Source organism: Coenobita brevimanus, chromosome 14 (assembly GCF_032717465.1).
Source record: "Coenobita brevimanus isolate Jiangsu-jjx chromosome 14, ASM3271746v2, whole genome shotgun sequence".
NCBI lineage: Eukaryota > Metazoa > Arthropoda > Malacostraca > Decapoda > Coenobitidae > Coenobita > Coenobita brevimanus.
In genome coordinates, this window is record NC_136967.1 from 5,361,297 (window position 1) to 5,383,184 (window position 21,888).

Consider the following 21,888-nt stretch of genomic DNA (forward strand, 5'->3'; position numbering starts at 1 on the left):
GTCCTGCACGAACGAATCCTGATTAACTTCTTCAATACAATAATAATTCTTCCCCCACGCCAGGTATTTGACTATTGAGGTCCCACTTTCTCCAGTTATCCACATGATCTGCCTGACGTTATATTAATATCTCATCACTATGATAAAAATATCTGTCTTCTTTGTGTCGCCTTCGGGTAATATTCTTTACAGCCTAGGCTGGATCTCTTGTAGTGAAAGGTTAGAAGTCACTGCTATATTTCTCCCACCCCTGGACAATTTTATTTTTGCAGTTTAGGGTGGCTCTCGTTAGTCATTGGCTTATAGTGCATTATATTCTTGCCACCCACAGCCATTTTTTTTTTTACTCATGGAGGATCACACACAAAATGGGTTAGAAAACCAGCATTATCTCCTTCCCTACGACGGAGTATTTTATAATTTAACCTACATATACATTTCTAGAGTTTTCCTTGCAGACCTTTCAATCCTGCACATATCCTTCCTATTGAGAATTCAGTACTGTGCTGCCTCATTCGATTTGATGATTGTCCCCTCAGGATATATTATTGAACTCAATCCTTACAGCCCCCCAGGTTTCCCAATAAGGGGTAAAAGAGTCGGGTGTTAGCCAGAGTATAATGGGTAAGTCTCCTGCTAAGACTGGAGGGTTAAATGAGACTTTCGTACTTATTGGTTTACTTAAACATTGTCTGAACCCCTTAAGCCCGATGACGCACCTGATTTTTCACTTCTGCTCTGTCCAGTTTCATTCAGCTTTGGAGAGACCATTCGAAATGGAGGGACTAAATATAGCCTTTAGTATACACAGTCAATACAAGAGGTGTACTCAAAGCTGTATGAAAGCATAGAGCTAACAACAGTAAATTAATATATTACGTCACTGGGCTGATGGATTGATAGTCTTTGCATCTGTAAACCAGTGACATTTATAGACAGATTCTGATAAGGATTGGTAGTCTTACTTTTGTAGACCCGTAACTCTGATGTACACTGATATGGGTTGCGCGCCTTGCTTCTGTAGACCTGATATACTAATTTACAGTTTCAGGAGTAAGAATGCTACCCCCTCCTCGCTACACAGTTCTAAGTTACCTTGAATATAAGGGATACCGAGTGTCTGAGACGAGGCGACTACGAGCTGTGGTGCATGGGTTGGCACCACCGAAGGGTTAGTCTAGGAATATATGACGTTCGCATGTACACATGAGCATCCTTCACCAATGATAACATGAGGGTGGTGAATAGTGTCCCATATAGCCTAATGTATTTTGAGAAAGATTCATTCCAGTGATAAAAGTTTTCGACTCGGAATATACTGTAATGGATGTATTAGTAACACAGACAAGAATATTATGGTGTATTTATTGAGTACATAGATGTACATGTTAGGTTACATTATCCCGAAAACATTCAGACGGGAAACAGAAACCCATAGCCGTTTGTTGTTTTAGCTTTGTTAATCATAACTATCATGCCGATTTAATTGGAAAACAATTTCTTTCCATTGTTTTCAGAAGCACTTCTACCATACTGGATATCTATATACGAGTACCTGTGGATATCTATATATCTATATCGGCATCTATCTATCTATCTGCGAGTAAATCACTTAATAACACGCGATTCATAAATATGCTAATACTCAGAGGGAAAAAGGAAACACGAAATATCCCATGTGCTTCGGCTGTTTCATGTTTCCTTTTCCCTGTGGATATCAACTCTCATATATATATATATATATATATATATATATATATATATATATATATATATATATATATATATATATATATAATACATGGTCCTTACCTGCATGTAATAATAATTTCTCGTTATCGGTATACGAGTAATATCCTTTAATAATTATAGATGGTGCATATCTTCACTCTCATTTTCATAAGATCAATAATACGGCAACATACGAGTATATGAATACTGTCAAGAACTACTGATCTTGTGAGGGCTGGTAAATAATATCCTGCGTTGTGAATGTAGGAGTTTTACATCAGCAAGTTCATATGTTCCTTCTCAATGCCCAGCCTATCTTTTATCATATATGTAATGAAACATACTAATTTCTACAGATTTCTATATTAGGCGTACGTGCCGAGGCCCAATTTCAGCTGTTTACTTCTTAATCTGCACCAACATTTATGACCGTAGTACACTTGTTTATGCATAACAGTTTGTCACATCTGGTTTACGCACCCCTTTTTGTCCTTTGAGAAGAAATGAAACCGTAGGTTAGTTCCAGTTCTTCGGTTTTTCTCACAAACAACACAGCGGTGTGAAGGGTTTGGAGCCATGTTTATTTGTATCCCCACTCCCCCTCGCATCACGCATGTCAACTTATGAAAACAAACAGACGACACACCGGCGACCGCAATGCCATTTGTTGACCAAGTCAGCTCGTTACTCTGGTCTCGTGTTCTCCTGTAAGAGTTAATACTCCGTATCTTTTTTTCCTCCGTGGTCTCGACTGAGGGAGTGGAAGGCGGGAATGCCCCTGGGGCCTAGGGATCCCAGATCCCTTCGTGCTTAGCACTCAGGCGATACACTCAGACTACACTCAGACTACACACACACACACACACACACACACACACTCAAACACTCAGACTATCACCAGAAACAATAATAGTAAAAGTGGCCAAGGTCCCTACAGTGACGGGCAACCTATGCTCCCCGCCCTCTAAAGGGCGACGAATGAGGCCCTGCCACTGCCCCTTTCGGGTCTTCCCTAATCTATCAGAGCCGTGCTCACTGCCTCCTATAACCAGGCCCTAATGGTCCCCCTTCATGGAAGTGCCCTAACGGCACCCCTTCAGGGTTCGGCGTCGCACTACAGTGAGGGACACTAACAGCAGGCCAAAAAAAAAAAAAAAAAAAAAAAAAAAAAAACGCACTCCCACACACACGGGCAAAAATAGACAGAGTCCCAGGAAAACCTGGAAAACGCCCAGAAATTCTTCCTTAGTGCCAGAGACTAAGTCCCTAAACTGGTAAAAACAGAAAAACGGCTAAAATTCTTCACCAGTAACTGAGACCAAGTCCGGCGCCAGAGAGAAAACAGCCAGAGCTCCGCATCAGACGGTGTCTAGGCAGGGAGTGCTGCCTCCCTCCAGCTCCACTCTCGCACCATCACTCGTCCACCCACCCACCTTCCCTTCTCTCTCTGCCCCCCCCCCCCTCGCAGTCCCTTTTCTTCCCCTATAGCTTGCCGCGCATAAATGAGCCAGCCTGAGGCACGGGGGACCGGATTATAGGTGATTATTTATGACCACGTCTGTATGTTCACCTTTTATATTCGTTTTAAATCTTTCAATCGTGTGTGTGTGTGTGTGTGTGTGTGTGTGTGTGTGTGTGTGTGTGTGTGTGTGTGTAGTTTTAATGCCACCTGATGATTTTCTTCTGATTAGAGGTGACTTTCCGAACCGTAGAGGATATGAATAACCTTTATGAACTCCATCAACCCTATGGGAAACTTTCTAATCTGAGTTTAATTGTCCGGTAGTAATAAGAAAGATAATAACTTCCAAGGGAGGAGAAGAATAAAATTTCTCTCTCAAAAAATAATGGGAGAATAGAGATGTTACTTAACCCAGTTGGGGACAAGTTGCACTATGCAGATATCATCGTTTTACTGGTGGTTTTTAGCGGCATACCAGAACAATATTAATTGCATCTGTTATGCTTCTGTAGCGGTTGTCCTTGCTTCTTCCCAATCCACCCTTGGCAGTGAACAGTCATTATCGGGTTGTCTTCAGGTTTTCTGTAAAGTATCTTACACTGGCAAGCAACTGGTTGTTGGAGCCTTTCTCTTGTGCAATTGGCTCGCATTCATAGGTGCCCATGTACAGACGTGGTCATAAATAATCACCTATCCGCTAGCACCCCGTGCCTCAGGCTGCCTCTTTTATGTGCGGCAAGTCACAGTGGCGCAAGAGGGGCTGAGAGGGAGGGCCACTGATGTTTGATCCGTCACGTCAGAATATTTCTCTCACGAGCCAGCTCTTGATATGACCACCTATCTAAAAATTATCTGACTCCGCTATACAAGATGTCATGCAGCATTATCTACCGAATAATAACTCCTTTATATCATGCCTTCAGTGAAAGAAAACAGACAAATAATGTGGCCACCACTTCGCATTTCGTTCTCCCATCCCTTCCTGCCCTACCTCCCCTCCCTCACTCCACCCTCGCACCATTACTCATCCCCCCACACACTTTCCCTTCCTGGTTGCTTTGGCTTTACCAATGCCAGTAAACATTGCCATCGATATATTTTGGGAGTTTGAGTAGGATTTTGTTTCATTTTCTTTCTAACATTTTATGAGAGCTATCGATAATATATCCACCCATGTGCACAGACATCAAATTTATTTAAGTTTTGTACACAATTATTTAAAACAGCCTTTTCATATAGAGATGCCATAAAATAGTTGACATGATGGTGGCTGTATAGAGGGAGTGTATACGAAGAGGATGATCATATTTACTGTGGACACAGCCATGTCACAGGTTGCACATGATATTTAGTTTCAAAATTAATTATATGTAAAGGTAAAGGACGTTTCTTAAACATCAAGGAAGTCAAAGCCATCCAGATTCCATTCTGCGTCCGAAGTCAAAATATAGTGATAAACAGAAATATCTGGCTCAGCACTAATATATATTTGATGTCACGTCAGTATATTTCCCGCACGAGCCAGCCCTTGATATCACCACCTATCTAAAGCTTGTTATCTGACGCCGGTAATAAGATGAAGTGCATCATTACCTACCGAATATTAGTTCACATATATTATGCCCTGAATGAAAGAAAATAGACAAATAATATGACCATCACCTTGCATTCATTCTCCCTTCCCTACTCACCCTCCCTCCCCTCCCTCGGTCCATCCCCACACCATCACTCGTCCCCCCCCCCACCTTCCCTTCTGTCTCTGGCCCCTCCCTCTCAGCCCCTCTTGCTCCACTGTGACTTGCCGCGCATAAATGAGGCAGCCTGAGGCACGGGATACAAAGGAGTACAAAGGAGTACAAAGGAATGCAAACAGCAACAGATCTTATGGTCCTTTCAAGGCTGTTTGGTACAGAGTAGCCTATGACTACAAGATCTAACTCTACATGCTGAAGGATAAGGATAGTAAAGCAAGAAGGCTCCTCCCGCCTCCAAACCCTCCAGCCAAAACTGGCAAGAAAAAGTGAGAAAAACCACCACGCAGCATGGAAAACTGACATGGAAATTTCATAAGAAAGACTGAAAAGGAAAACTACATTCTACTTTACATTATCTATAAGCTACCAGTATGAATAACCTGAAAGAGAAAGAAGTAAAGTACAATGAGTAATCGAATAAATAAATAACTAATGCATGTCGCTGTACAGGTACGTTGAGCTGACGGGGCGTCTGCGGACACGGTGTGGAAATTGCACAGTGCACAGTGTGGATATTCAGGGGTGGTGTGGCAGCCTTGCCTGGCGCTATTAAGGTAGGCAGAAGTCAATCAAGCCCCAGCTCCATTCATTCCACTGAGACTAGGAACTTTCCCATGCAGGACAAGCAAACAAGTCACCTCCTGAAGCAGTGACCTCTGGTACATTAAAAAAATCCCGATGGTGGCCACGTAACTAACAGGGACCCTCTGTGATCCACAGCCCATCACAAGTCGGTAGTATGAGTAGTGACTGTTAACTCAGGGCTATCTGTGCATATCCTAGTTTGTGCATATACTATATTTGCATTTAATAAATTGATCCAGGCTCTAAAAAAACTAAAATAAAATAAAACAGAAAATTATACATATACAAGTGCTTTATTCAGGAGTAAACATATTAAGCTGGGGGTTGGATGCCAAATACTTATCCAGGCGACCTTTAAAGGTTTGTACTGTATTACAATCTATTACGCTGGAGGGCAATTTATTCCATATATTTACAACTCTACTGAAGAAGAAATGCTTAGCTTCATGCGACTGGAATCGTTTGCCAATTATTTTATGCCTGTTGCCTCTAGTGTAGTTCGAGTGATCAACTATGAAGTATTTATCGACAGCCATGTTATCATGTCCTTTGAATATCTTGAATACTTGAATTAAATCTCCTTGTATCCTCCGTTTAGTTAGGGTAAAGAGATTCAGGGCTTCTAAACGTTCCTCGTACGGTTTATTTCTCAGTCTAGGTATCATCTTTGTCATCCTTCACTGCACTCTTTCAAGCTTTTCAATATCCTTTTTATAATACGGTGACCAAAACTGAACGCAATACTCCAAGTGCGGGCGTACTAAGGAATTATACAAAGTGAGGACGATATTATCGGATTTATATTCAAATGCATTGCCTATGAACCCAATCAATTTGTTGGCTTTTTTCACAGCTTCTGTACATTGTTTGCTTGGTTTCAAATCATTTGTTATTATTACTCCTAAGTCTTTTTCATGGTTTACCCTATCAAGCTGGACATTATTCATGCTATAACTTGTTCTTACATTTTTACTGCCAATGTTTAACACTTTGCATTTATTAATATTGAAATCCATTTGCCAGACTTGGGCCCAGTTAAACAGTTGATCAAGATCTCTCTGAATTGCCTGTCTTTGCAGTGCTGTATCTGCTCTGTTACCTATTTTAGTATCATCAGCAAATTTTGAAATCTTACAACACAATCCTTCGTCAATATCATACACATATATTAAGAAAAGAATAGGACCTAACACTGAACCCTGCGGCACTCCACTTGTAACGTTTATCCAGTCTGACTCTTTTCCATTTATTACAACTCTTTGTTTTCGTCCGGTGAGCCAATCTTCTACCCACTCGAGAACACTGCCGCTGAAACCGTGTGCTTTAGCTTCTGAAGGAGTCTTTTGTGTGGAACTTTGTCAAAAGCCTTTTGAAAATCGAGGTAGACCACCATCAACAGATTTAGTTTCGTCATGCATGTTCAGTATATCATTGAAAAAGTCCAGCAGATTCGTGAGGCAAGAGCGATTATTACGAAAACCATGTTGCGAATCTTTTATGAGATAACGCGAATCTTTTATGAGATTGTTTGTTTCTAAGTGTTTTACAAACTTGTCTCTGATAATAGTTTCAAGCAATTTGCAAACCACCGATGTTAAACTAATTGGCCGGTAGTTTTCTGGTTGGGCTCTGTTGCCCTTTTTGAATATTGGGGTTACGTTAGCAAGCTTCCATTCATGTGGCACCTTACTGCTCTTGAGTGATAAGTTAAAAAGTTCAGCTGGCGGATAGGTGATTATTTATGGCCACGACTATACCAACGAACAGAAGGAGAGACTTGTGTCACCCGAGCCTAATGTTCTTTCCACTTAAGGAGTTCTACCCGAGTCTGAATGCCTTTCTTGATTTGGGAGACACTTTGGTGCATATGGACGCCAGTTCTTGAAAAGTTGCCAGCAAGACTACCAATTTGATCTGCCTCTCACTAACCCATACAACGCACATAGTCAGATATCCAGCTAAAAGAGATGGTATGATCTGATCGATCCGAATTATGCGGAGATTGTATGGCCAAAAAAGAGTCAGTACGGATTACTATGTTGCTACCTGATTTGTTCAGGGTATCACGGAGAGCACCGACGTAAAATAACAATATTTCAAAGTACATTAGCATGTACAGGTCCTATCTGAGACCCTCCACTTTTTGACTCCTCCTCAATTTTCGTTTTTTTTTTTTTTTTTTTTTTCTTCTTCTCGCAGTGCTGTTCTCTCCCAAAAATGCATCAGCATAGTATGTGGTGGTGTCGGGTAATGGAAATTGTCGTATATGGACCTTCCTATCAGAGCATGTGAGAATCTGCCTCTTCTTTGCAGCTACTGAGCAGACTGGCACTGAACTGAAGCAGGAATCAACGGTGGGGGTAGGGTATCGTCGGGATGGGGGGCAGCTGACCCTTATTCACCACTTTCACTGCACCCATTTCCGAAATGACATTGCTTCCAGCTTATATTTAGCAAGGCTGGGTCTTGGTCAAGGGCAGGAGTGATTTATGCCACTGACGTAAGGGATTGAGTACTGTGTCCATTTTGCGTGGGACATACGGTCAGCCATACAAGCACCAGGATTCAGACATTTATGATCAAGTCCCTTTCGTGAATTATTTTTATATCCTCCTTTCTTTCTTTTTTAAGGATAAGGGAAAGGGAGTGCACGAAACAAACACCTCAATCAGCGAGTCTGTCGATATAGGCGAAATTAGGGTCTGATACTCTTCTTCCCATACAGTGTATTGTCTTCATATACATTAACTCTCATGCACCCGGAAAAAATTACGTTTAATAAGGAAGCAACAAATGCCGCTTTCTATACATTTATACAGCCATAAATGAAATGCACCACTTCTTTAGATATCATCCTTTACCAGAAGCCATCATGGTTTTGCCTGCATTAATGGTTTGTATTGATTATGTGATTTCCAGTAAGCTCTAGCAAAATACAGACCTGAAGCGACTCCGCCCTTTAGGAAATAAGTAAGTACTTGTCAATGACGAGATTAAAGTATTAGATGATTTTAAAAAATGGTCAAGTTAGTCCAGAAGAAATTTTTAGAACTGGAGGGGTTAGAAAAATCCTTCATTAATTCCATCACAACCAGGACACTTTCATAAGCCGACTAACGTATCTGATATATGCTTTTCACTCTAGCTTGGTCTGAAATCATCATCCCTTCATCTTGAATGCTCAGTTGTAACACTAGATTATGACTGAACATAATGCTAGGCACGAAGATGTGCTTTGGAAACGATATAAAGATGTAGTACTGTCCATTTCTGCCACTGAGCTACGTGAAATAAGCTACAAAAGGACAGCTGATTAAAAGAGGTTAAAGGACTAACAACCTAACCTAACGTAACCTAACATTATTTGGCCTAACCTGACTGAATACTGGCTTATTTCGTTTTGCTTTTGCTGTTGCCACTACTGGAGACCAGGGTCCAGTTGTCCCTTGGGACGCGATGCAGGATAATGCCGAGTTTTCATTTTCTTGTTGCTACTGCCAGCCATCAGTTCTGGAATATCTTTGGAAATGTCTTTCATGACACGACGTAACAAGTAGATGGAGACAGAGATGGCCACGGGAGAAACAATTAGTTCATGAGTTTGTTTACACATAATTCTACTATTCTAATTTCTTTTTAGTGCTGCTGCTACTATTAAACATCTTGGCTGTGACAGTTTTTAGAATGCGACGCATCAAGTAGATAGTGATGAAGAGGGCCACGTGGAAGAAGAACAACACGTCCAGCATGAGGAACTCTACCCAGGAAAGCTGCGCCGCAGGGCTTCTAAGCTGCGGCGCCCCCTGGTGACGGATGACGTACTCCGTCCAGAACACGGCGCGGTCCTGCGGCGTTGTCAGCTGATCCCTCAGTTGCCGCGACATCTTTACTATATTCTCCTTGTACCTGGATTTGTGCAGAACAAGAATTATAATGCTTACAAATTTCTGCCGACAAAGTTCTCGGTGATTCACGTTTAGATAAAGTGAATATTCGTGATGCTACAATGGCTTTTAACTATTTGATTTTTTAGAAGCAATCTCTGGAAGACGAGCTTGGCTGGGAAATTTTTCCAAATTAATGAATTAAATGTATCTGGACTTTGCATGATCTCTTTTGTATCATCTCTTGTACTAACGTTTGGTTTGTTGTGATGGCAGTGATGGAATCAATAATTGCCTCCACAGACACATCGTCCCAATCCAACCTCAGTCCAATGCCAGAAGTCTTCACGAATACACTGTTTCTGGGCTGGTCGGCGAAGACGGGAAGAACGAGGAGGGGCTTGGCATGATAGACGGACTCATGAAGGCTCAGCAATCCGCAGTGACTAATGAACAACTTCACGTTTTCATGACCTGAAGTACAGAGGGTGTTAGTCGCAGAACCACACCACCTATACCACACACTTAGTCCCAGAACCTCACCACCTGGATGACAAAGTGTTATAATGCCATAACCAGTATTTCCTGTACCACGGACTGTCTTTGTGTCTGTCGAAATGGATTGATGAAATATGTACGAAGATGCACCTGACAAGCTGCACATCTCTCTCAACGACAGCCTACGTAATCATTTCATTGCACAGACGTATGCGAAGTTTCATATGATTAACAAGCAATACAAGTGTAACTGGTAATACCTACTCTTGTGATGTGGAGCCATAATTTCGGTGCATGAATATGTATTAATGACTGTGTGGCCGATTTTTCTGTCCATGCTGTTTTTTAGTTTTCCTATTTTTGTCCATGCTTTTTCTTTGAATGTCGATTGTACCTCGCTCCGTTTGTCAGATGGAGATTAAGGTGGCTAGAATGAAGACAGTCACATTCATGATCTACTCTGAATGCATGAGCTCACCAAGAATATCCTGTTGTGGGACCCATTTCCTGATCATGACGTTCTCTGGTAGGCCCTCCAAGTCCCCCTCGTACTTCCAGATGACTCGGTGTGGCAGCCTTCGGAAAGCCTCAATAAAGGCGTCGCGGGACTTCGCTGGCATTGCGTTTCCCCTCGCGATGGACCCCACACTGAAGAATATCACCCCCTCAGGACCAGCACCAGTTATCCATGACTCAAGTTCCTGAAACATTATGGTCATGCTAACTGCCATCGTAGAATGATTAGCCATGAATATCTTATGCTTAATAAAATGTTGTAATTTTATAACTGAGTGCTGAAGACTAATACCGTGACTATATCGTTAGTACTTATTACTATGGAGTTTATTTATGCATAGACTGAGTTTATTATTTCCTAAAACAACATGGCTGATGGTAGAAACACAATGTCAGTTTAGCTAAATCAGTCTACATTTTCGATCGTCTATCATTTATTGTCACTACTCTATAACTATTATTTGTTGATGACCGAAACGTGTGACTGATTTAGATACTTCATAAGCTGAAACTCTTGATGAACAGTGTACCATGAAACAAAAAAAACAAAAACAAAAAAACAGGGAATGACAAGATTCATCAAAGGTTATGACAATGAAATGGCAAATCAGGAATACGAATGCATGAAATTGCCTGACCTGAGGGAGAGGCTTGGGTGGGCGGCACTGGATGCCCCCTATGTCCACCTGTGAGGGCAGGAGGGGCACCGTCACGTCCATGCTGAAATGGGTGTTGACCAGGGTAAGACTCTGGTTACGATCCAGTTCTAACAACGGGGGCAGGTCTGGAAACTGAGCAGAAATCTGAAAAACAGTTTAGATTCTATAAGCATCAACATCCTTAATGAAGTGAAGTGTGTAATTCTAACCAATTATCCGCTTTCATTTCTGGAGTTCCGGAATAATGAAGGAGTGCTGATTTTTTGCCTTAAAATAACTTATTGAGGAAGACGAATAGGTCTGGGGACGATTTGAGATTGTGTAAAGCTACTATTGACCACAAAGTTTCTAAAACTTATTTACATATCTATACATATCTACATCTAACTGTATATATATATATATATATATATATATATATATATATATATATATATATATATATATATATATATATATATATATGTACCATCATGGTCAACAGTTGCCTCATACCGTAATCATAGGACTCGTCCTGCTCGCCAGCATTCATTACTTCTGTATTCTCATTAGTTCGTCCTCATGTCATGTATCCTGAGAAATTCATTCCACTACTCTAACTTGTATGGCAAATCCATTTTGTCTGTTGCTTCTAGTGGCTCCTAACCTCTACACACATAATCTACCATACCTCCTTCTGCACCACGGGCACAACAGCCCAGATCCTCATATAGAAGGCGAAACCAATGTGCCAAAGCATGTTGACGAACCGCTGCCAAGCCGACATGGGCATTGGGTAGCCGAAGAGCAGATTGGGAACGTAAGAAGGACTGAGCACATTGCCATATACAGCACTCTGACGGGGGTCCACTCCCACTGTGTTAATCGTAATGAAGGGCATCTCGTGCACGAAAGGATAGCTAACCTGTTGACAGATAATTATATTTCCTCCTTCAGGACTAATGCATGTTTATGTAGTTCAGGCAACTGTTAGACATTTTAATTCAGCATAGTAGCAACCTTGGTAGTGTAAGTGTTAAAATAAAGATTACTTGAAATTATTTCTATCCCTGAGAGGTGTTTGCAAACCATAATGAGAGGTTAGCAAGAATAAAACTGAAAATAAGACATTGTGCTGAATCTGGAGCGACGTTTTTTTTTTTTTTTTTTAATCTGTATTTCAAGAGGTCTTATCAAGGCTAAATTAAAATCATCATGAGATAGCAAAAATAAAAAAGAAAAATATTGTATTGAATAGGTTAAGGAAGCTTGTTTGTTTAGTGGTTCTCAACAGTCAGTGTTATGATCTATTCTGCAACTTCCTGCAAAGTTGTCCAGTCCTGAATATTTTTGCTGCAGAATGGAACTCAGGCTGGGATTGCAAGAATTTGATTTACCACTATTTTTTGGCTTCCTGAGTTCATGAATGTTACGTACCCTCTATCAGTGCAAGAGCGTTCTTAAATTAGTCTTATTCAACACACACGGCAGTGAATGTACAGTGAATACCGACTGCAAAATAATACTCAAGCAAATGTAGTGACAAATATGCCAGGGAATATTTAAGTAACTTCATAAAATATATTCCCGGAAGTCTACATCAGCGGGGACATCATACAGCAAGGGAGCAACTTCAAACTCGTACACTTCTTTCAAGAATCGAGCAATCTGATGGGCGCTCTATGAACTAGGCCCTCTATGAACTAAGCTACCGAGCAATTTTCCAAATATAAACATCAAAGAATAAATTAATGTTTACTAATGCAATTACGTACGAAACTAAAATAAACACAGCTTACCTCATTATAGGAATGGTCAACAACAATAAGATCAAATTCCTTTCTCTTGTTATAAAGCTCTTTTACTTTGGGAAGCTTGTACAATTCTCTGGCAATATTAGGCAAAATGTGGGGAAAAATCGTGTATCCGCCCAGTAGGCTTTTAGTGAAGTCGAACATATTGAAAGCTGCCAGTTTGAAGTAGGGGAGTCCGTGATCAAATTCATGGATGTTAGGATGATTTGTAACGTTGGGAGAGTTGGTCAGCATCACCACCTGAGAACAGAGGAAAGAGAAGTGGCGTCACTGTATGAGAAAGAGGGAAGAGAATCAGCGAGAGAAGAATCAGCATCATCGCCTGTCTAAAAGAGGTGAATCAACATCACTACCTGAGAACAAAGAAGAATCAACATCACCGCCTGCCTAATATAGAAGTGCTACAGAGTGTGTTATTTCACAGTCAGACATACCGCAGCCATCAGAAAATGACAAATTACATCCTGTCCATCTTTACATCAATCGTGCCCAGGTGTTTGGTTAGTTTTTGGTGAGGGCGTACCAACAACAAGATAAATAAATAAAGTAAATAGTAAAGTAATAGAGCGTGGAGTGTATAAATACGACTACAGAATTTCTTACTTTGTGGCCACGTTCCGCTAGAGCCTCGGCCAGGGGCACAAAGATGTCCTTGTGGCTCCCGGGGGACACCGCCAGGAGCATAAGGATCTTGTAGGAGGCTTCTGGGGGCGGCAGCTCCCCCGCGGCGACCCCCGCCAGAGCTGCCACCAACACACACAGCCAAGCCAGCTTCATCTGACCACCTAGAGGAAAGTTAACATCAGGTGAAGGTATCTGTACTGCCTTCACTTTAACTTGGCCTAAAGTTGCCATTTCTGCCCCTTGAATGCTAAGTTGTAGCCAAAGCTCAACACCAAAATAGCGCACTACTTATAAAGAAGTGTTATGGAAATGATGACGTGCCGTAGCACTGCCATATTCTTGCCACTGAGCTACGTGAAGTAAACTAAGAAAGGGGGAAAATTTGGGCCAAGCTTAGGTGATAGAGCTACAGGAGATGATCAGTACCATCAGACAGTTAAGCAAGTACCATAAAGAATAAACGAAGCTATTAAACGGCAAGAATATTAACTCCCTTTCGGGACGATACGTTAACTCGATGATTCAGCCCCTAGTCATTTTTGGCATCGATGAAAAAACCTTGTTTGAACTCTGTTTAGCCCTTCCAATTCAGTTTTTCTCTGTGCTCATATGCAACCACTCTAGTTCACTATTTCTTTGTGCTCCCTTTAATCTCTCCAGTTCAGTAAGCATCTGTGCTCTACAGTATATAACCCTTCCTATTCGGTACTTCTCTGTGCTGCCTAACTCTTCTAATTCGGTATGTCTGTGTGCTCTATCCCCTTCAGTTCAATGCATCTCTGACCTCTATCTAACCTCCCATTTTAATACGTCTCTGTGCTCTATTCTTTTCAGTTTAATAAATCTCTGTGCTCTATTAATCCCTGTACTTAATTACACCTTCTTAAGGCTGAATCATCACCTGGAAGTTGCATAAACAAAGAAGACGTTATCGTGATGAAGGGGATAAGGGTTAAAATAAGCAAAATTAATCGCTGAAGAAGCAGGATTTATACGAGTAATTTCTCAACGCTACACATTTCATCCAGGCTCTTCCAAATCATCCATTACCATTAACTCTCATTCAAGTCAGATGCATTTTTCGTCGGGTCTCCATCTCGCGGTTTTATTTAGGATACTACGGAATACTCCATAATGAAGGGGTTAATGAAAACGCCATCCAATCCCTTTAGTTCATAAGGTCTTCAAATCATTTTGAGGTAACACGAATGAAGTAGAAAATACATCACCAGACTGGAAAGGTTAAATCACCATGAAAGAATAATTTTTGCATTATCACCCACTATTTGTCGTTTTATAGTTGTTATTATTGGAATTAAGTCAATAAAACAAAGCAATTATTTTACCATAAATGAAATAAGACATAGGAAGCGATTTTTATTCTGCGGAAACAGAAAATTTGCAAATGATTAGAATCGCAGTGTCCTCCCCAACAAACAGTTGGTCACGTACAGAACACACAAGTATCTTCGCAAAATCTGACGAGTACATAGCTGAAAAATCGAACCATCTGAAACGCGCGCTAACAGAGGTAGTGTTTTCACTGTATTTCGCCAGTTGGAAATTTTCTTCATACGGAACTGGAAAGATAACTGTTTAACTGTATCACAGCCACAGTTCATGGCACACAACTGTAGTTCATTCACCATACCTAGGCCGCACACGCCCCTTTGAAGCTTATTTCCCTTACCTCAGTGGCTGAGCAAATCAATGATACTGCACAACATCCTTTCCATGGAACGTCCTCGTTACTAGCACCATATTGTAATGTTAATATTTTGTTATAACTCAGCAATCAAGCAGGAGACACAGTCATTTTCTGCCTACCAAAAGTGAACAGAGTATAGCTGCACAAGGAATTAGACATGTGGCAGTATCAGAGGCCATCGTAATATCCAGATAATCACCCGCAACTACAAAACATATCAGTTTAAGCATCCACGGTCCTGTGTCTGTCCACTAATTCTTCCATTCCTGTAGCAACATAACGATAGAACATATTTTTACAACTTAGCAGTTTTTTATGATGTGTCACGCTAATAAAACTAAATCACCTTAAAGTTCAAGTAACAGTGAACACTTACTTACCTTACAGATCACCAAAACTTGTTCGAACTGAACGATATTACAGGAGAACGGAAGATTGTTTACTCCTCTCCCCGCTAGACCTGGGTGTAAGTCAGTCGTCAAGTGTGTGTACTGGTGTCAAGGCGCTCACTAGATGGCAGCAACAGCCTTTGGGGTAGATTTCAAGGACGGAGATCTGCCCCCGTATGTTGGATGGAGGGAAAGTTTGTGGAAGTATATAAGCGTCCCCAGTTTCTCCCCAGGTCTCCCCCGTGGGTTTGATATTCCTCACACGGGGTCCAAGCACCATGTTCTCGTTGGTTAAGGAAGCTCCCTGGCACCTCTTCCGTACAAATTTATTTATTGATTTCTGTATATATATTCTTTTATGTCATTTAAGCATGTTACGTCGATAATACACGCTGATGAGGAGCCTACACGTGGTGACGCAGCTTACCCTGGGTGGAGCAAAAGTAACTGCCACGTCCACCCAGGAGCCAAACCTCCTCATATTTCTCTGCACTTTTTCGTAGGGAAGGACCCTGGTCCGACCCTGGCGGGGACCTGTCAACCGAAAGGGGCGCCGATCCTCCACACGATGAATGTACTGTACACTACCTGCAGGATGGCCCAATAGAAACAGTTGCTTACATGTGGTTGACGAGTCTGCTTGGAAAGACAAACCAGGGTTAAACAACACCAACATCAACAGCAACAACAGAGATAATAAAAGGATACAAATAACATACAAGAGAATATTAAATTGCAAAACAGACAGACGAGAAATAAGTACCACGAGTATATACTCTTTTTACCTTAGGCCCAGATCTTCGTCCTTTGACAACTTATTTCATTTAGCTCAGTGGCAGAAAAGGAAAGTGCTACTGGTCTGCATCCATTCCATTGCATTTTCATGTGGGGTTAAATTATTGCTACAACTGAACATTCATGATGGAGAGATGTCACATTTAGGTCAAATTAAAGTGAAAGGAGTATACTAAGCCCCTTGACCCCATGAAAATATGGCATAACCCCCACTGAGAACCACTATTTCAGAACCTTTCCTTGACCCACGAGAGCAAAGCCCTTAGTAGGCAGGGTACGCTCAGTAAGAAGCCCCAAATGGATAACATAAACAACAGAAGCAATAGCACCAGTTTCATGATGTGTAGCGTAAACATATACCAATGAAGAACACAGAAAAGCAAATGGTAACTGCGACAGGACGAAGGAAGGAAGGAGAGCTGATGATGGTAACAGTGACAACAAATGAAGGAAAGATAGCTGGCGATGGTAATACTGAAAACAGATGAAGGAAAGAGATCTGATGATGGTAACAGTGACAACAAATGAAGGAGAGAGAGCTGGTGATGGTAATACTGACAACAAATGAAGAAAAGTGATGATGGTAACAGCGACAGGGCAAATGAAGGAAAGGACACAGAAAAGCTGATGGTGAAAGTGGCTGGACAGATGAGGGAAAGATAACTGATAAAGACAATAGTCAGTGGACAAATGAAGGACGGAGAGGTGCTGGTGAAAACAGGGAATGGACAAATGAGGGTCAAAGAACTGCTAATTAATGAGTGATACGAGGTCGTTAACCCAAGCAGCCAGACGCCCGCTTTTTATTTCATTCTTTCTTTCCCAGGAAGGATAACCTCTTAAATCTGATGACACATATATTATAGCCTTACTGCCTAAAGAAAATTCCATTCAGTTTAGTGGAGGATTCTGGTAATGGTGGGGTTAATAAAGGTTATGTCTAATCCCTCCAGTTTGAAATATCGCCACTGCGCTGAATAAAATCATCCGTGAAAGGTAAAATTAAAATGAATATATACGCCATCAGATTCAAAGAGTTAATTTCAGTAGTTAATCAGTTGGGATGTGAGAATGGAGTACTAAAATATTATCGTGGTCGGCAATGGTTAAAACGGTATATCATAATGGAGAGATTTTGGAATAGGGCATATCTGTAAACTGTTGATAACCATAAGCTCATGAGTTCCAGATTACTTTTAGGTGTGATTTTACAATTCTTATGCAGTGAATAGTGGTGAGTCTGATAAGACTGTTTTTTGTATTAGAAACAGCAAGAATATTGACTGAACTCTTCATAATGAAACAGGAAAAGGAATGTAAATCAGGCAGTAGTATAAAAATAATCCACGTGCTTTGTTTTCATGTGTTTCTAATAGTCAGTTAACGGGTGAAGAAGATAGTGAAAAGGCTTGTCTTTTTTTTTTTTTTTAACAAAGAAATATTAATACATATTTTAAACAGGAATTTAGCTGACAGCACGTGCATCATAGTCTCATAGTCACGTTATTTTTCCTTCTCTTTCTTCTTCTCCCTTTTTTTCTTTCTTTCATTCTTTTTTTTTTTTTTAATTGATGGAATCGGTACACTGATAAGGTTAAGAAAACACGTGATAGTCCGCACCCTGGTCATTCTTGCGTCACTGTGCTGCACTTCTTATCTTTCTTTCTGACAGATAACATGCTGTTGACTCATTCTCCTCTTGTCGTGTTTTTCTTTTCCCATGCTTTCTGGACTCTACCTTTGAGCCATTATTCGGAGGAAAATAGTGCTCGAGATAATAATGATGATAATGATGAAACTGATAATCCTTAAAAAAAAAAGAAAGAAAATAAATAAGTTGTCGCGAGAGAAGATACAGCACGCACCATTTAGAAATGCTATTGACCTCGTAGTTAACACGGCACAGAGTCAAATTAGTGCACGATAGGTACAGAACACAGCAGGGAAGAATAAGTACTCTTTTTACTCAAACATGGCCTAAAAATACCATCTCTCCATCCTAAATGCCGAGCTATAGCAGTACATTAACACTAGAATATGGTGCTGCTTACAAATAAGTGCTATGGAAAGGATGTAGAGCCGCAAGACTGCCTTTCTCTGCCACCGACTCACGTTAAATAAGGTACAAAAGGAGGAAGTTTGGGCCAAGTTATGATGAAAAGACTAACGCAATCGAGCTGTACTATCAGCTCTGAGAGGGTGAAAGAGTGGTAAGCCTCTAATTAATGACGATCAGTTTAAAGATATCTGTGAGGAGGGCAAATGGTCACTTTGCACCCCACTTCACATCAAGAACTTAGCAAGAAGGTAAAAGGGTCAGAGGTCTTTTGTTTTCCACCATATGACACAATAATGGTGGAAAAATGAGAGATCCACTTTCTTTTACGATCTCAAGCTTCGAAATACATTTTTTTCCTAGCGATTTAGTACTTCGTATGACTATAACACTTGGGTAATCTCTTCAGTGTTACTAGGCTACTTTTAGAACCGACATAATGTGCCTCGGTAACTTAGACGAGGATAAATATGCAAAACAAATCGATAACGGAGAGGTGTTGCGAAGTTTCCAAAGCCACATACGCTACGGGTCTATATAATATTTTCATTACACCTGCTGGACATTCAGACAGGACTAACCTTACTAATGGGATGACTGACAACAAATCTTCCGAGTCGTTGCTTAGGTAGTGAAGGAATAATCTTTAAGTAGCCCTCTAGGATATTGTGTCCTTATCTCCAGGGCTGGTAGTTACAGAGGATCCTTATCAGTATGCACAGCCAGCCCACTTGCATATGGTTTTCTTATCTCCGGAGCTCGAATTTATGAAAGATCCTGATCAGTCTTCGCTGCCGACTCAATCATATATGCTTTACTTATTTCTAGGTCTTGCATTTATGAAAGATCTTATTCAGTCTGCCCCACTGACTCATTCACATAATCTTTACTTATCTCCAGGTCTTGCATTTATAAAAGATATTAATCGTCTTTGCAACCACCGAATCTCCGTTCCAATTAGGTATTTTTAAGTATTAATACATTTCGTTTTGTTTTTCGCGTCAGGTCACCTTAATATTGGCCCTATTAAACTATTGCGGTCTCTCATATCGATCCACCGCCTTACGATAAATAGTTATAGTGTGAACGATGACTTTTGAAATTTAATGATGCTATCTGCGAAACAAAACAAACTTTTCAGTATACTGCATCAGAGTATCGTAAATATTCAGCCAAAAAGTGGAGCGATATATCTGACCGCAATTGTACGTACTTTTTGTATGGTAGGTGTACGAAAAAAGATACAAACATATATGCAAGCATTTTCTGTACACAACTGAGGATTACGATATTCTAGGTGGCATAGGAGGCTTCGTAGACCCTTATACTAAGCGATTTATTTTGCATATGACACCGTAGCACTCTTAATTGTTATTTATTTATTTATTTATCAAATATCGACATAGTCTGTATGACTAACATGTAAGAGGGTATTCAGGTGAAATGTATAGATTAAACTGTTAGGGATGAGGTGTTAGGAAAAGACCTAGGAGTATCTATAAGTACGGGACGTTCCCAGATAATTCAGGCAAATGTTCTTCTGTCGTCACCGTCAATTGCCAACCAGTAGAGCTGTGTATATTTTATCTCTGCAGTTCCATGACGTATGTTTTATTATTATTATTATTATTATTATTATTATTATTATCCAGGAAATCTTTTCATTTCTAAACCTGATAAAAGAGTTGGATATTGGATCAACTCCCTATCACATGAGATGGTGAAGAGAGAGCTTTATCTTCCTGCAACAACCATATCAATATAACAGATTACAGTGAGGCGATGTTGACAGCGTTTAGTTGAGGACGCACACTATAATTCTGCTCCTGACACAGTAATAGTAGTAGTAGTAGTAGTAGTAGTAGTAGTAATAGTTGAAACCCCACGCTCATCTGAAAGTGAACTCAATGAACTGCAGGCGGATGATGATCTGCAGTCCACCATCCTCCTTTTAGGAGGATATGGAAGTAGTTGAGGAATGTTTGTATAATCAGGCAGTGAAGCCGCTGGGTGTCATTGCCACCACGTGAAGACGTCTCTCCAGCACCGCCGATGAACATATGCAGAATGGTACAAAAAACAGTGAATACTGAACTTCCACTTTCACATGCACCACTCTTCTTACAGACACCTCTTCCCTATTCGTACTTCGCTATCATGGGGGAAAACTGATAATGGCTGTCACTCTGCATCTGAGGAGGAGGTACGGTCCTGCAGTAGAACTAATAGGAACTGATGCAGGTACACCATTGACTCATGAGCAGCAAGTTTACCTTAGATGTCTTGAAATACAGACGATAACTTCGTGGTCCTATTCCTTTGCTACTCTTCAAGTTACGCAGCAGCGATATAACTATTTGTCTATAACTATATCAATCTATCTCTCTCTCTCTCTCTCTCTCTCTCTCTCTCTACTGTATATATATATATATATATATATATATATATATATCTATATATATATATATATATATATATATATATATATATTAGTCATACTGACAGCCGCTAAATAAACTATCGGGATTGTAAGACAAGCAATAAATACGACTTAACAAGTGCTAAGCCAAATCAGTGGGTAAAGAGGAGCCACTTGGAACGCCCTCAAGGCCAGCAAACCAAGGCTAACATACAGGCCTACAGATACAGTTGTGGCTGCTGGATTGGTATTTCTCTAGTTCCTAAACAAATCAGCATATCTATGCCGGTTTGCTTTTGTTACGAGAAATCGTCTATATCTTCTCATGTTTTCACTTTAATAATCGCTCTGCTTTGGACGGAAAGTTAGTGTGCGTCCACACGTGCCCTCGAACATGTGTTAACAACACAGTTGGCATCATGTTGGAAACATGTATGCAGCAATATTTGGACAGATGAATGTAAACATGTTTCAGTGCAGCTTCCATCCAACTGGCAACAGAGGTGATGGCATAAGTGTATCCATACGAGGGAGATGAGACTTCACCATGATGTTGCCAACATGATCTGGATGCTACTGTTTCGGGCATGTTTGCGGCTTATTCGGTTATGTGTTGTTTGCATGTTGCCAGCACTTGTTCCACCACACTTGCGGACGCGCCCTTATGGGAGCTGCATGAGTGAAGACAAACGTGTAAAACGAGTAACCTCATCCACAATCCTGGCTCAAGAAAGTTTGTAAATACGGAACAAGGTCACATTGCAGTCAGCACATGACAAGTTGTTTTGTATCTCACTTTTGTGTAAACTTACTTCCGTCTTAAAGGACTGTATTTCATATTAGAGAAAGCCATCGTAGGGTCATGGTTACAAAAAGAGAGTATAGATAGACACGAGAATATATTAGCAAGATATGAAAGGTAGAAAGTTGCAAATTTCTCCCCGGCAACCTCTTTAAGATATCCAGTCACTTGGCGATATGACTGGGAAGGCCTGTGCATACATGTGGAACAGTT

At 40.7% G+C, this 21,888-nt stretch overlaps 1 protein-coding gene across 1 annotated transcript; it reads right to left on the minus strand.

The window, feature by feature from the left end:
- Positions 1–9,078: 9,078 nt before the first annotated feature.
- LOC145418779 (UDP-glycosyltransferase UGT5-like) lies at positions 9,079–15,685 on the minus strand. Its single transcript, XM_080287115.1, has 8 exons — positions 15,595–15,685; positions 13,486–13,667; positions 12,868–13,122; positions 11,760–11,993; positions 11,069–11,233; positions 10,393–10,615; positions 9,671–9,890; positions 9,079–9,438 (listed from the first exon to the last, which is right to left on the minus strand). Exons 2-8 carry the CDS (start codon positions 13,657–13,659, stop codon positions 9,153–9,155), a joined length of 1,557 nt encoding a protein of 518 aa, XP_080143241.1. The 5' UTR covers positions 13,660–13,667; positions 15,595–15,685; the 3' UTR covers positions 9,079–9,152.
- Between the last annotated feature and the right edge of the window lie 6,203 nt (positions 15,686–21,888).

What these genes read in the sequence shown, in the direction of transcription:
- LOC145418779 (XM_080287115.1), bottom strand. Translation starts at nt 13,659, where the DNA reads ATGAAGCTGGCTTGGCTGTGTGTGTTGGTGGCAGCTCTGGCGGGGGTC. An exon ending in TGCCCGTGGTGCAGAAGGAG is followed by an intron (nt 11,234 to 11,759) that starts GTATGGTAGATT and finishes ACTGTTTTTCAG; the next exon opens with ATTTCTGCTCAGTTTCCAGA. An exon ending in GCCATCACAACAAACCAAAC is followed by an intron (nt 9,439 to 9,670) that starts GTTAGTACAAGA and finishes GCACAAATCCAG; the next exon opens with GTACAAGGAGAATATAGTAA.